Below are 16,444 nucleotides of genomic sequence, written 5' to 3'. Positions count from 1 at the left end.
TCTGTACGTTGGGTTGATTATTGTATTAACGTCAGGCTGATTTACATATTGTTGATGTGGCACCGATGTCTTCCAGTAAACCTAAGTGTCTTTAAATGTTAGCCGCTTTCTCAAATCGGAGTTACTACCCACCGCGTTTGTAACGTTCGTCATTCACAAACATCCGTTGACATTCTTTTAATCTCTCGGGTTGACAAGTTCTAAAACTGAAGGTTTAAAATGTTATTGAGAAGCTGTCTCGTTCAAATCATTTTTGATACCATACAAAAACATTTTTTTATTTATGTCTTGGTGTCGTTTAACATTGAATTACCAGGGAATCAAGCTAAGAGTAATGATAGTCGTAAAATGATGACACCTCTGTAGTTAAACAAGGGTTTTGTCGGAAAGAGCTGTAACGACTATGTCATCCTGAAGCATACTTTTAAATATTAAACAAAGCCAGATACTATTTAGTCACGGAATTAAATATAAACATCTTATGGATATTCGTTACTAACGGCAACGTTGCTATATATTGTCCGAGAGAGACCACCTTTAGAAATAAAGCTTGTATCAATGGTTATGGACAAGAGCCAATATGAACAAATATGTTATCCGTTTAGCTTGCCAATATTATACGCGATTAGAAATATCTAGCGCGAATGTTGTATACTAACAATGTCAATTGATAATCCACTAAGGTCTTCTATATACATATGTTATTGTTTGTAAATAACGAATTCATTAGCATTATTCGTTCCGCTATATCTATTAATAATATATACATCTCAATATCTATAATTTTGGATAATGTATAACGGAGTCCGAGCCCTACGATCAAGCGATGATCCCATACCGTCGCCAAGGCTTAGTGAGTTATAGCGGCGGCGTACTAATATCAATGCATCGTTTCCATTAGAACTTAAACACTTTATTTCTTAACATGGTTTTAATTGTACTATCTAGGTTTTAAATACTAGGCATTTTATTTTAATATTAAATTTCAAAAAGTTCTCCCATACGTCCATCGTAGTTTAGTTTACACGTTAACTCCATAGAAGCGCTATAACTCATGCCCCCAAACATTGCAACTTCTCATGCGCGGCCATAAGTGTGAAAAGGTCTATGACAGGGCATCCACCAAATGCTCACGCAATTGCACTTATTCTTATCATTTGTGAATGAATCGCCTTATATACCCTAAATTTTCAAAAATTGTGAAATCGGTGTACGCTAGAAGTCAAACGTCAAAAATAGCTATGTATTAATTCATTTTAAGTATAACGTTTCTTAAAACGGCTTAACTAGTATTAAGGAAAAATACTGACGATTAAAAAAATTTATATAAGTTATATTTATTTAATTATTTAAGATAATCTTCTTTTCTACGGAACGACACAAGTGCAAGTTTATATAGAACGAGTAATGAAGATTGCATATGAATAGAATCACAAGGTTAATATAAAGCGAGTAGGATGAAATGATCTCTTACAAAATCATAACATTTTTTTATTGCTGAATATTAAATGAAAATATGTTAAATATATTTTGGCATTACGATTCCTTTTGTAGTTTTGTAGCTACAAAGTTCTGTTTCATTTCAATATTCCAAGAAATTATTTTTACATTAATATTTCAAATTTGGTGTTTACTCTTTAATTCAGCTTTACTACATTTATATATAGTGGTGAAGAGTTTTAAAAAAGTCACCAAGAGAGAAAAATTGAAAATCATTGTTACGATTGCAACCTAACACTGTTAAAATAAGAACCTCTATAAGGTGGTCATATGATATGATATGATGTAGTTCCATCGGTGTTGAAACAACCGAGGGCTCTGAGTCAAAATAAATCAGTTTTTGATTTGAACTAAACCGGGTTCAGAGTCGAGCTACACTGGTTCTGGGTTGATTGCAACGCGGTTCTTAGGCGCTCTCAACACGGTTCAGAGTCAAACTACCTGGAGTTCTGGGTCTAACTCAATACGGTTCTTAGCCGTACGAAACAGGGTTCTTAGGCTAACTCGACAGGGTTCTGAGCCAACTCGACATGATTCAGAGTCAAACTACACAGCGTTCGGATTATAATTAAACAGGGTTCTGGATCGAACTAAACCGGGTTCTGAGTCGAATAAACCGGGTTCTGGGTTTAACGCAATACGGTTCTTAACCGTACGAAGTGGGGTTCAGAGTCGAACTAAACCAGGTTCAGAGTCGAACTAAACCAGGTTCAGAGTCGAACTCAACACGGTTCTCAGTCAAACTACACATGGTTCCGATTACAACTGAACAAGGTTTTGAATCACACGTTACATGATTCAGGTAGGAACCTAAAACGGTTCCAAAAGAAACTAACTTGGTTCAAAGAAAAACCCCAGCTCGGATCGTAGATGAACTCCTTAGGGCTTTATAGAGAACTCATATCAAAGGGTTCTATGTAGATCAAAAAAAGGTTTAAAATAGGGGACAAGCGTTAAGAACCCTTTTCTCGGCAAAGTAGAACCTTTTTTTCTTAGAGTGTGTGTCTATCAGGTTTCATACCATATTGAGAATGCATGGGCTACTTTTTTCATTTCGAGGATTTTTTCATCAATGAATAACTGCTCAGTGCTCATAAACGTTGACCATTTTCTTTCTGCAGATACAATCAGATGGAAGGAGTAATACCGGCTTGAATCTCTTAGATCTCTTTCGCACCAGAGAAATGAGGAAACGCTCTATAATTCTGTGTTTATGTTGGTAAGCTTGTCATTACGTCACAGTCAGTTCGCGGTAGCTAGTACTAACGACAAAATACTGTCAAACATACGTTGTTCAAACTACGCGCATCGTCAACTAAAAAGTGAATAGAATTTGGTTAAATTTTAGGTTTATTTGTAACTTAATCTACATGGCGGTGGCTTTAACCGCCAATGTTTTGGGTGGAAACGAATTCTGGAATGTGTTTTACTTGGCTGTCATTGAGCTACCAAGCATCGCATTTTGTTTGATAGCAGAACGATACTTCGGACACAAGACATTGGTAATAGGTGGACTTTTAATCACGGGCGTTGTCTATTTCGCTACTATTGCCATACCCCATGGTAGGTTTATAAACATGTGCGTGAATAGGCAGTCCATCTCTATTAATTTCTCTGCGATATGCAGGGAATCACGTTGGCCAAATTATAATGGTTATCCTTGGAAAATTTTGGGTCAATTCAAGTTTCAATTTCGTGTATCCGTTCTCGACTGAACTGTTCCCGACGTCACTCAGGTCGACGGGCGTTGGTATTGCCGGGGGATTTGCAAGTTTAGGCGGAGTATTTTCACCTTTCGTTAACCAGTTGGTACGTGACTGTTTTTTCCATACTTGCCACGAAACCTGATCGTTCGATTCCTGTTGTCAAAAGAGACATAGCAATGATAAGAATGATACGCACGTAAAACGGGATTTCTGAATAGAAACGATTTATTTGTCAACCCATTCGTGGAAGTAATGTGGTTTTATAGTTACCCCTAGCATGCATTAACAGGAAAATCTCCTATAGTGACAAACCTTCCTTAGGTAATTCAGCATGAAGACACTGGAAAGAGTCATGTTTATTCTTGTTATGTTTCCTATGGTGTTAGATGATTTTCAAACTGGTTTAAAATTTAATTTTTAGGTCGCAGCTACCAGTGTGTCCGTCATGTTTGGTGTTTTCGGACTTCTGTCAATTATAAGCGCGGGAACCATTATGTTTCTACCGGAAACTAAATACTCTAAGCTTCCAGATACGCTAGCAGAAATAAAATAAAACTATTGCTCAAAAATGGCTAGATTTGGATTGATTGTAATTAGAACTCGGAATCGGATATACATTATCTCAGAATATTTACAGAAGTATGATGACATTTAACGTAAGAAAATGCTTAGATATAAAGGAAAAACCTTTGCTATTTGCGTGACTATTACATCATAAACGGGTCTATCTCACTTTGTTCAAAAATAATATTAATTTAACTAAATAAATATTACTCAGAAATAAGATATATCTTATAAATAAGATATATACGAATAAATGGTAACCCAGATTTTTTGTCATGGTTCTTCATAAAGAATTTAGGAATAAATCATGAGTAGTTCTAAAAACTTGAGTAAATTGAAGTCTTTAATTGTTAATAAGGAATAGTCACTGTGCGTTTATTAGAACGCTTGGTGTTAATGAAACACTAATTTGATCTTAAAAAATAATTAGGAATTCTTGCGCATGACTGAACGTGGTTCAACAAGGAGTGGGTTCCATTCTTTGCGTCCCACGAGAGTATTGAACTACATTTTACACATCGAACGAACCCCGCCGCTTTACAGTCCACTAAAACGACATCGAAGGAGGTGCAAACCACCGATTTTCCCCTTTCGTTTACATTAAATGAGACTCGACTAGTTTCAGAATTGTGTTCGATTAATAGCTTAAGGTCATTTTTGGTCAACTTAATCAAATGCGGTGCTCGCGACTAATAGGATTAATAGGTAGAATTCTATAAACAAGCGAAAAACTAAATTTTAACATTTCTATGCCCCAGACGTGATTCGAACATGCAGCAGCCTTCTGATCTGGAGTCAGACGCGCTACCATTGCGCCACCGAGCCCTCTGTACGAAAGTTTAATAGGTAGAATTCTTTAAACAAGCGAAAAACTAAATTTTAACATTTCTTTCGAACACGCAGCCTTCTGATTTGGAGTCAGACGCGCTACCGAGCCCCTTGTTTAATAGGTAGAATTCTATAAACAAGCGAAAAACTAAATTTTAATATTTCTTTGACCCGGACGTGATTCTAACACGCAGCCTTCTGATCTGGAGTCAGACGCGCTATCATTGCGCCACCGAGCCCTTTGTACGAAAATTTAATAGGTAGAATTGTATAAACAACCGAAAAACTAAATTTTAAAAAGTCTTTGACCCGGAAGTGATTCGAACACGCAGCCTTCTGATCTGGAGTCAGACGCGCTACCATTGCGCCACCGAGCCCTTTGTACGGAAATTTAATAGGTAGAATTGTATAAACAACCGAAAAACTAAATTTTAAAAATTCTTTGACCCGGACGGGATACGAACACGCATCCTTCTGATCTGGAGTCAGACGCGCTACCATTGCGCCACCGAGCCCCTTGCACTAAGGTTTAGCGGGTAGAACTCTATAAACAAGCGAAAAACTAAATTTTAATATTTCTTTGACCTTATTTTATTAATGGTTTCAGTTTGACAAATGTAAAAAAGAACAAATGACTGAAAAGGTATTGGAATTCTGATTCATTTCATTCTTACTCCGTCATTATATCTAATTAATTAATTTCTTTTTAATTGATGTTATTAATTCAAATTTTAGAAAATAACCAAAGAAATGGCGGAGAAGGAAATACAGCCCATGATGGTAAGTCGACGCTTCGGTGTACTTTTTTTAAAGATGAAAGTTGTACTTAATTATTTCTTATGGTTTTTCAGGATTGTTTCGCTGATAAACTTGGGACTAAGTCGCAATAACTCGGAATTGATATTAACATTAATGTAAAATTTCAAATAAAGAGCGTTATATTGATTGTTGTATTATCAATACCACGGATAGCATTAGTGTGCAAGCGTAAATCAAATTGGTTTTCTAAGGGTAAAACTCTTCTCACATTAACCCTTTAAGATACTTAAAACCAAAATTAGTAATAAATATTGAATTAACTTCTTATATTGGCTTTTCATCGTTAATGTATAAGCTAAGGTCAGTTCCACTTTAATCACACTTACTCGCGTCGCTGCGGCCTAGATCTTTGAGGAGGCGGGCTAGGGCGAGACTCGGTCACTGCACTCCGATCGGGTTGATCCTCACCACTATCACTGATCGTGATCAGTGGGGTGTACCATTTTTGGTAGCGGGGGTCGTGCGTTCGCGCTCACCCCACAAAAAAATAAATTCAAAGTTAAACATATATCATATAACTTACCGCGTTCATTGTTTTCTGAATTGAAATACAATGTGCATATGAAGAAGTGTGTGAGATTTTAAAAACATGCAGTGCGTCATGCATGTGTAGTGAAACAACGTAAAACAAAACAGAGCTTTCGTATAGACTTTTTCGACGTAAAAAATGGGGTAGGCAACCCTCAACATCGGGACATTCAAGAGGGTTGATGCGTTGCTCTCTCTGCGCAATCTCAAGATCCCCTAAGCCTACAGCGCAGGCGCCAAAAAGCGAGATGGAAGGCAAAGTTTTACCCCGTGCCTTTCCCTCTTGGTTACATCGAAATGGTTTATTTCTGAAAGAAAATTCAACTGTATTTACTATCCGTATTACAAGAAGAAGTCATTAATTCTAAATTCAACTATTGTCCTCGAAATACTTGGATCATATTTTCGATAATTTATCGTCTCTTCACCTTAACCCTTTATTGAAAGCATAAAACCTAAACTTTGTCTATAAAAGCACAATCAAATTCTTATTAAATATTGCATTTACTTCTAATGTTAGCTTTCAATCTTTTGTATAAAAGCTAATGTCAGTTTCTATTTAAGCATACTTACCTGGCGTCGCTGCGGCCTTGATCTTTGAGGAGGCGGGCTGGGGCGAGACTCGGTCACTGCACTCCGATCGGGTTGACCCTCATCACTATCACTAATCTTGATCAGTGGGGCGTACTATTTTTGGTAGCGGGGGTCGTGCGTTCGCGCTCACCCCCACTAATAAACAAATTCAAAGTTAAACATATATCATATAACTTAACGCGTTCATTGTTTTCTGAATTGAAATACAATGTGCATCTGAAGAAGTGTGTGAGATTTTAAAAACATGCAGTGCGTCATGCATGTGTAGTGAAACAACGTAAAACAAAACAGAGCTTTCGTATAGACTTTTTCGACGTAAAAAAGGGGGTAGGCAACCCTCAATATCGGGACGTTCAAGGGGGTTGATGCGTTGCTGTCTCTGCGCAATCTCAAGATCCCCTAAGCCTACAGCGCAGGCGCCAAAAAGCGAGATGGAAGGCAAAGTTTTACCCCGTGCCTTTCCCTCTTAGTTACATCGATGTGGTTTACTGCTGAAAGAAAATTCAACTGTATTTACTATCCGTATTACAAGAAGAAATCATTAAATCTTAATTCAACTATTGTCCTCGAAATAATTGGATCATATTTTCGATAATTTATCGTCTCTTCACCTTAACCCTTTATTGAAAGCATTAAACCTAAACTTTGTCTATAAAAGCACAATCAAATTCTTATTAAATTTTGCATTTACGTCTAATGTTAGCTTTCAATCTTTTGTATAAAAGCTAATGTCAGTTTCGATTTAAGCATACTTACCTGGCGTCGCTGCGGCCTTGATCTTCGAGGAGGCGGGCTGGGGCGAGACCCGATCATTGCACTCCGATCGAGTTGACCCTCACCACTATCACTAATCGTGATTAGTGGGGCGTGCTATTTATGGTAGCGGGGGTCGTGCGTTCGCGCTCACCCCCACAAGTATTGAAATAAAAGGTTAATCACATATCACACAAAATAACTCTCAGTGCATTCTTTGTCGGTTGTTCAAACTGCGCTTGAAGGTTTTGAAGTAGTCTGTGACATACTGTTAATATGCAGTGTGTAATACATGTACCGTGATTCAACGAAGACCCAAATTATTTAAACTCTTGTTTAGAGTAATTTCTTTCCATATATGGCAACGTCATAACCCTTTATCTCTTACCTTAGTAATATCCCTCCTTCCGGGGCAAATAGTAAATTTTCTCTTTTAAAAAGTTGCTCCCAACATTGGGGATACTCTCTACCGAAATTACTCTATTTCTGGATGAAAAAATCCACTGTAAAAATTTCGTGGAGAAATCACTAGTTTCAAACGTTAATTCACTTATTTTCCAAGACATGATTTGGCCGTACTTTTCATAACTGGGCATCTCCTCATCATAACCCTACAATGGATCTTAAAACAAAATGAAACCCCGGACGTGATTCGAACACGCAGCCTTCAGATCTGGGAGCCTATTCTCTAAAAATCTAAATCATTTGGACGATGATCCAAATCTAAACGTTTGGATCGGCTCCATTTGGATAGGGCGCTTAAAACCGTATTCTCTAACCCAAATCCAAATCGACATTTGGATCTGCCGCCAAACCTTTATCCAAACCAAATGCACGTCACTTCCTCTTTCATTACCTAATTTTACTTACTGTTTATTGGTCAATTCTTTTGCAGCGTTTAATATAAAAGTAAAATGTTTTTAAGCCTTGGGTTTTTGCATGTTAGATTGTAATAATTTTGTAAAATTAAGAAACCTCTTAATTTGATAGTTTAAGCTTATTAGGCCTAATTAATATTAAGTGGGAAATTAATATGAATGAAAAATAGGTGGATATCTTTTATTAATTGGGAAATAATGCACACATTTTTACATTTGAATTTTAGAAGCTAAGTTATTATTTATTTTGTGTATATAAAATTCAGCGTTAATTTCACTAAGGCAATAAATTAATCACCAACGAGGAATTAACTAGTACATATGTTTAATATTAGAATTTAATTGTTTCAAAACTAATAAAGTTTTGAACCGGTTTTTGTAATTTAGTTATTAAAATTTGTGATTGTCGATTGGTCAATATTGTAAATTAACCAATGGTGGAATCAATTTTTTTTAAGCATGGGCGAATACTCGAGTAACACGAATAACTCGATCGAATATCGAGACGAATAACCGTCTCGATATTCGATAATCCCCATTTCGGGTATTCGAACGAATATCGAATAGTGAATTTTACTATTCGGGCCTACTATTCGTTAAATATTCGACCAACTATTCGTTAAATATTCGACTAACTATTCGTTAAATATTCGATTAACTATTCGAGAAAACAAAAATATTAACCCTAAAAATGTTTTAAAAAAGTAATGGCAGTTACACTTTTTAATGTATAAGTTTCTATGGGAAAATAGGCCTGAAGTGCTACTACTCTATAGCGTGTGAAAGTTTGTCTGCGGACCGTTTTTTTTTCTTCTTTTTTCCCACGCTTTTCATTGGCCACTTAGACATTTTTTGAATCCTTCTATTTCTGACTATTCGATAACTATTCGATAAGGGCAATTTTAAGTTAAGCCTAATTATTCGATATTCGGTTCCCAAACAACTATTCGTCTCGGTATTCGATAAGAAAATTTTTCACTATTCGATATTCGTCTCGACAGTCAAAAACTGGTATTCGCCCATGCTTAATTTTTTTTAAACTCAATGAAACTGAAATATCAATCAATCATCTACTGAAAGAGGTATCAACCTACTTTTTTTTTCAAAAGAAGGTAAATAAGGATTAGATGGCTTGCTGCTTCAAACAAGATTTTTAATCATGAAGAGAATACTTTGTTAATTTTGGTCAAATTTAGATATTTGGTAATCGAGTTGATATGAATAAAGCCGTTTTTGCCTCTGTCTATTTTAAACTTTAATCACAGATTTCGCTTACCATTTTACAAGCATAATAAACACTACTGAAGGACGCAAATCTATCTGTGATCGGTAATGGTGGCCAATATAGCAATTTGCCCAATTAATCGGTTTGAACTTCATTTGCACATTTCTACTCGTTAATTTGATATGTTGCGAGAAATTTGAATGGAATATAAGTAGTTATCTCTTTCAGTAGATAATTTTTGATGTTGATATTTAAGATTCATGGAGTTAAAAAAAATTATTAAGCTTTGATATCAACATCGGTTAATTTACGATATGGGCTTATGATGGTAGTCTGTTTATAAGATTAAATCGTTACTTTAAGTGTCACTAGACAGTATCTACCTCCAAAATCGAGACTTAGTAACTTTATAACCATCTCCTAGTCACAGGATATCCGAGGGTCAATTTCTTACATCATTGACATGTGATAGTGATTATCGAGGAAGGCTTGCTATAGCCATGGATTTATAATAGAAGCTCACGCTTCCTGGATATTTCACTGTAGCCTTCAGTAAGGCATTTTGATTTTAAACACATTTATGTCATAAAAATTCTCGCGGGTGGGGACTGGGGTGCTGATGACGTAGAAATTGAGGCAAAAGTTTTTCTCTCGGCGCGTGCGCGCGCGCTCTTTTCAAAAAAATTATTTCGCGCGCGCTATTCAAAAGTTACTTCGCGCGCGAGATTGAAACACGTCGACTTCCAACCCCCTCCTGAATTTGCCTCAAATTCTACGTCACAAACGCTTGTGCCAGGCTGGTACTAGCTCGCGCCATTTCAGACGAGGAATAAATGTTGTGCGCGTTTTAAGGTGAGTGACATATCCATGAAGCGTAAGCTTCTATTATAAATCCATGCTATAGCTGTCAACTTTTGGCAAGGCCTAATACCGTTTTGCTTGACTTTCGCCGTCAAATTCCTTTTAAAGCATAGATCATATAGTATCCACCCTTGATTTTCATTTAGCAACACACGTTGGATTCGTAAACCTCGACGCGTATCACGATTAGAAGCATTAAAATGCAAAAACAACACACTGACCGCATACATTTTTTTAGTAAATAACATTCACTACAGCCAGGGCCGGAAATAAGAGAAATTTCTTATAGGGCATGTGTCCAGTGACCCCCTGTGTGACTTGAAAATTTATTGGACATTGTCCACTGGAATGCGCAAAAATAGTGTTGCATCTCCATAGTCTAGCTATCAAAACTTGGGAAAATTTATTGGTCAAACTGTCCAGTGACCCCCTTAGTTTTTGAATAAATTATGGGACATTTTAAAATTTTATTGGACAATGTCCAGTGTCCTGTGCTTATTTCCGGCCCTGAGCACAATGCTAGCACTTAATATTATCTTCCCATTGAACCGAATGTATTCAAAGACAAAAAGTTGCTTTATTCCTATTTTTCAGCACAGCTGTTTTCAGTTAGCCCCAGGGCCGGAAATAAGAAAAATTTCTTATGGGACAAGTGTCCAGTGACCCCCCTGTTTGAATGAGAAATTTATAGGACATTGTCCACTGAGTTTTCAAAAATAGTGTCGCTTCTCCATAGCCAAGCTATCAAAAATTCGGAAAATTTATTGGTCAAACTGTTCAGTGACCCCCTTAGTTTTTAAAAAAGTTATTGGACATTTTAAAATTTTATTGGACAATGTCCAGTGTCCTGTGCTTATTTCCGGCCCTGACTACAGCTGTTTTGGGGGCTGACAGACGATAAAGAAAAAGCCTTCGGAGTCCGGCCCCTTAAAGGGGGTGGTTTCGAGGGAACGAAATTCAAATGCAAGGCGCGTCCCTTGAATTCGTAAATACCGACGTTTAACGCAATTATAATATTGAAATCTTATACAATTAAGTTAAATTTAAGAAAACAAAGCACTACTTTCAAAGTCTAAACTTTAAAAATACGACGATAAGAGAAGGCGAAGTAACGGGCAACGAGACTCGAGAGGCAAACATTTAAATGGCAAAAATTAACGGGAAGCCAAGGCTTAGCGCAATTTCACCGCCTTAAAAAAAGGGCCAAGTTTAGAAATAGATTGTGGGACAATAAAAAGGTGGAAAATTATGATATTAGGCTTATATTAAAGCTTGAAACCTACTTTATATTATATTTAAAATCCATCCATAAGCAAATCCTCAAAAAATATGAAAATGACCACGAAAAAGAACCCACTCTCAAATTTTTTCCCCTTAAAAAAAATGGCGGCCACAAACGGGGTGAAAATGGGGAAAAGAGCTATCCAAATGACGATTTGGCCGGCCATTTGGCTTGCCAAATGTTTGGATAGGGTTTGAACCAAATGAAAAGGGATTTGGAGTTACAGAATATGGATTAGTGTCATTTGGGGATGAGCCGACCCCAAATCCAAATCATTTGGATTAGGAACGATCCAAATGTAGTTAGAGAATAGGGTCCCAGGAGTCTGACGCGCTACCATTGCGCCACCAAGCCCCTTGTGCGATAGGTTAATAGGGAGAATTCTATAAACAAGCGAAAAACTTTTTAATATTTCTTTGACCCGGACGTTATACTCCAGTTGCTGAAAGCCAATAGAGATTTTCATTTAGGGATAAAACTTTCCTGATCCAAGTTGAAGAGTCGCCCTGGGATCAACTATCAAAAATTCTGTCGCATTCGCAACGAACAAAATCTATTAGGATATTGAAAGAAAAAGGTCTGGTAACATAGCATAACATTATACATTAAAAGCCAAATTATTTAAAAAATAAATGATCTCTTATTACAAAATAGTAAGCATTCAATTAGTCTTAAAAATGAAGACTGCTGCACCGCCATTTGTTTAGTGGCGTTTGCTAAATTGAACCTCGTAACCCTAGGTTATTGGTTGAATTCTCACAGGCAGAGAGGGCTAAGGGTAAGGTAGGGGTAAGAGGTTCTTTTAAGGTATAACGTTATTTTACCTGACCTTTTCCTGAGTGTCCAGTCTATAGTTAAAAGCGTATACTTAAACTAAGATAGGTTAAACTCACAACACGCAATGGCTCAATTAACTTATTTCGCGAAGTTAGTTTAAACTTTGGTTTCGGAATTCAGGCAAGTAGGCGAAATTTTGGATCCCTCCCTCGAATAAAATAAGGTTTAAAAGTTTAACCATAAGTAACATAACAACATAAGCGTTCACACTAAGCTAAATACTTATATGAAGGTAGGTTTATGAGAAAAACATGATTTTCATCAACAAACTTAATTTCTCAAAACTTTCAAGGTAGATCGTACACTTTTGCTTTTTGCCCATTAACGTTCTAAGATTGGAGGATATTGAAATTGTCTAAACAAGATGGGCAGGCTGATGTATCGGTATCGTTCCTTTCAACAGAATTCCCAATGGACCGAAATCCCATTCGACCGAATATCCCGCAATGATTTTAGATTTCCAGCCCAATGGCTATATTCCCGATGGACCGAAATCCCAATCGTCCGAATATGCCCCTAAAAAATACATGAATATAACTTGAAACACTGTAGCCGTCAGCGATTCAGTGGTGTAGAGGATACGATGTTGGACTGCGAAGCGATAGGTTGTTGGTTCGAATCTACGAAAGGTATGTTAATAATATTAAAAGTAAATGTTTCGTGATACTAATTAAAACGCTCACTTTCATTCCTTTCAAGGCAAGAGATATATAGAATTAATAAACAAATTGTTCTTAAAATGAAGTACAGTCTTAATGGTAGTTCCATCAATGTCTTTAAATTTTAAACTAAAATTTTAATATTTTGGTTTCGGGTGGGTTAGGTTAGGTTAGGTTAGGTTTGGTTTGGTTTGGTTTGACACCTTTTCCATAATATTCTCCCTTTAAATAGCTACCACCTTTTCCAAAACATTCTCCTATTAATTAGCTGCCACCTTTTCCAAAAGATTTTCCTATTAATTAGCTGCCACTTTTTTCAAAATATTCTCCTATTAATTAGCTGCAACCTTTTCCAAAACATTTTCTTACTAATTAGCTACCACATTTTCCAAAATATTCTCCTTTTAACTAGCTGCCACCTTTTCCAAAATATTCTCCTTTTAATTAGCTAGCACCTTTTCCAAAACATTCTCCTATTAATTAGCTGCCACCTTTTCCAAAATATTCTCCTATTAATTAGCTGCAACCTTTTCCAAAACATTCTCTTACTAATTAGCTACCACATTTTCCAAAATATTCTCCTTTTAATTAGCTAGCACCTTTTCCAAAACATTCTCCTATTAATTAGCTGCCACCTTTTCCAAAATATTCTCCTATTAATTAGCTGCAACCTTTTCCAAAACATTCTCTTACTAATTAGCTACCACATTTTCCAAAATATTCTCCTTTTAACTAGCTACCACCTTTTCCAAAATATTCTCCTTTTAATTAGCTAGCACCTTTTCCAAAACATTCTCCTATTAATTAGCTGCCACCTTTTCCAAAATATTCTCCTATTAATTAGCTGCAACCTTTTCCAAAACATTCTCCTACTAATTAGCTGCCACATTTTCCAAAATATTCTCCTTTTAATTAGCTACCACCTTTTCCAAAACATTCTCCTTTTAACTAGCTACCACCTTTTCCAAAATATTCTCCTTTTAATTAGCTAGCACCTTTTCCAAAACATTCTCCTATTAATTAGCTGCCACCTTTTCCAAAATATTCTCCTATTAATTAGCTGCAACCTTTTCCAAAACATTCTCTTACTAATTAGCTACCACATTTTCCAAAATATTCTCCTATTAATTAGCTGCCACCTTTTCCAAAAGATTTTCCTATTAATTAGCTGCCACCTTTTCCAAAATATTCTCCTATTAATTAGCTGCCACCTTTTCCAAAATATTCTCCAATTAATTATCTGACATCTTTTCCAAAATATTTCTATTATTGCTAATAAATTGTTCGTGGTAAGAGGCGGGCTTTTAATACTCATATAAATAATCTTTTTACCTCCAAACAAGGTTGGGTTGGGTTAGGTTAGGTTAGGCTAGGGTAGGTGAGGTTCGCCGTAATTAAAACGTAGTTAAAATCAGTGCAGTAGTACATTTTCAACTCACATTTATTTTAACAATAATAAGTTGTGAAATTAAAAATATATTTAATGCAAAACCACACAGTATGTCTTCTTCCAGTTCAATAGAATTTCGGTCCAATGGGACTATAATAAAATCGCACCTTTGGCTACGTTCGGTCGAATGGGACCCCAAAAAAAAACCCCTTCTGTCGAATGGGAATTCGGTTCAATGGGACCAAAGCGATGTATCTTACTCCACATTTGTGCCAATTTCCTCGTTTTTAAGGGACAATGTTTGCGGGCCCATATCTGCGAAACTGAATGTTTTACTCCGCTTCTTCTATGAAAAATTTCACTCAGTTAGACCCAAAGAACACATCCTTTAATTTTTGACATACTTATCAGAAACACACACACATATATACATTTTAATACACCAGAAGTAGGATGAGACTAGAAGTAAAGAGCTCTAGCATTGGAAATAGATCCTTGCACTAGTGAACAAATTTGAGGATTTTATGCCGCTTCCATCGCGCCTACACTAGAGAGAAGAAAATTGGTCGAGTTCCAAAACAATTTCCTACCCTTCCATTCAACCTAAAGCCGCGGAACACGGACGCGGGTGCTTGAATCTAGTTCGGTCGTCTACCGCCGCGAGCGTCTCTCGTTTTGGAGGGAAAATTCAGAAACCGGTACCAGAGGGTCAACCGTTGGTGTCATATCAAGAATATTCACTTTCGCCAAGTGAAGAATTTGGTTACCTCAATACTTCTAGTCCCTTATCCTTCTTCTGGCTTTTTATTTTCTTTCACCAGTTAAATTTCAACTTTCGTATGTTTAAGAATAATGAGGCTTAGTTCTAGAAATGTTCAACGTTGCCCTCGGTTGGCTTTCCTTACTTCTAAACCCTTTTCCGCTATTATTAGTCACGGTGAAGTAGTTTGACATTTAAGATTCCTCGGAGAGTCGGAAAACCAAACTGTTATTCGTTTCAAAAGCGGTCTAAATTTTGATTAAAACGACGAACTTCGTTGCGTGGAAAGCTATTAAAATACGGCGCAAAATAGAATAGTATCTCGGTAGTTAAAAATGGAAAACCAAGCTAAATTTTAACGCGCTTTTCAATTGGCCTTGCCGTATTACACTTATCATTCTGAATTAAATGTACTAGTGAATTTTAAAATAAATTACTAAGAGATAGTAGGAAAGTGTGGACGCGAAGAGAGGCGACGTGTAATTCAAATTATTTGCTGAAAACTGGAAAAAATATCGCGTATGAATACAGTCACAGTTGCAAACAGGAAAATCGAATTGAATTTACAAGCAGGATTGCTCTTTTATGCCCAATAAAGAAATATCGTAACGCCCCGAATACATCAAAATCCAAACTATTTTCGCATTTAAGAGAGAAACGGTAACGTATTAAGTAGTGATGGGCACAAATCGATACGATATCGATGACCGACATGGTACTTTAACCGATATATCGGTTCAAGCTTAATTTACCGAAATATCTCTTCAAGCTTAGTTTACCGATGCATCTTTTCGAGCTTAATTTACCGATGCATCTTTTCGAGCTTCATTTACAAATTTTAAATGATACATGGGCTCGAACCTAATTTGCTTTTTTAACGATATATCGGTTCTAGCTTAATTTACCGATTTTAACGATATATTGGTTCGAGATTAATTTACCTATTTTTATCGATATATCGGTTCGAACTTAATTTGCCTATATTAACATATATATTCATTCGAAGTTATTTTGCCGACTTTTACCGATATATTAGTTCGAGGTTATTTTACCGATATAACCGAGGGGTTGGTCATTCAAGAAATCCCGTACGCTACCCGTGAAATCCAATTTAAGAAATCCAAAATCAATGCTGATTTCGAAATCAAATAAAAAAAATCCGAAATCAGCAACGAAATCACAAAATCAGTAAAGAAATCATAAAATCAGTAAAAAAATCACAAAATCAACAAACAAATCACGAAATCAACATAGAAATCA

General features: G+C 36.3%; 1 protein-coding gene and 4 non-coding genes across 5 annotated transcripts; 3 read left to right on the top strand and 2 right to left on the bottom strand.

Moving 5' to 3' along the window:
* The first annotated feature begins 2,769 nt into the window (after positions 1 to 2,769).
* Positions 2,770 to 3,763, top strand: LOC149678814 (solute carrier family 22 member 3-like). Its single transcript, XM_089837206.1, has 3 exons — positions 2,770 to 3,002; positions 3,128 to 3,309; positions 3,628 to 3,763. The coding sequence occupies exons 2-3, from the start codon at positions 3,151 to 3,153 to the stop codon at positions 3,757 to 3,759; spliced, it is 291 nt and encodes a 96-aa protein (XP_089693332.1). The 5' UTR covers positions 2,770 to 3,002; positions 3,128 to 3,150; the 3' UTR covers positions 3,760 to 3,763.
* A 1,140-nt stretch (positions 3,764 to 4,903) lies between these two features.
* Positions 4,904 to 4,975, bottom strand: TRNAW-CCA (transfer RNA tryptophan (anticodon CCA)). Its single transcript has one exon. It is a non-coding gene; the product is annotated as a tRNA-Trp (tRNA).
* A 66-nt stretch (positions 4,976 to 5,041) lies between these two features.
* TRNAW-CCA (transfer RNA tryptophan (anticodon CCA)) lies at positions 5,042 to 5,113 on the bottom strand. The gene has a single exon. It is a non-coding gene; the product is annotated as a tRNA-Trp (tRNA).
* Positions 5,114 to 6,510: 1,397 nt separating this feature from the next.
* On the top strand, positions 6,511 to 6,674 carry LOC149678811 (U1 spliceosomal RNA). Its single transcript, XR_016366331.1, has one exon. It is a non-coding gene; the product is annotated as a U1 spliceosomal RNA (small nuclear RNA).
* Positions 6,675 to 7,287: 613 nt separating this feature from the next.
* Positions 7,288 to 7,451, top strand: LOC149678810 (U1 spliceosomal RNA). Its single transcript, XR_016366305.1, has one exon. It is a non-coding gene; the product is annotated as a U1 spliceosomal RNA (small nuclear RNA).
* Positions 7,452 to 16,444: the final 8,993 nt, after the last annotated feature.

Source organism: Phalangium opilio, unplaced genomic scaffold (assembly GCF_054372755.1).
Source record: "Phalangium opilio isolate 3A_F unplaced genomic scaffold, DU_Popi_V2 ptg000042l_1, whole genome shotgun sequence".
In the NCBI taxonomy this organism is placed as follows: Eukaryota; Metazoa; Arthropoda; class Arachnida; order Opiliones; family Phalangiidae; genus Phalangium; species Phalangium opilio.
Note: the sequence above shows the minus strand (reverse complement) of the source record. Positions and strands in the feature narration are given on the sequence as shown.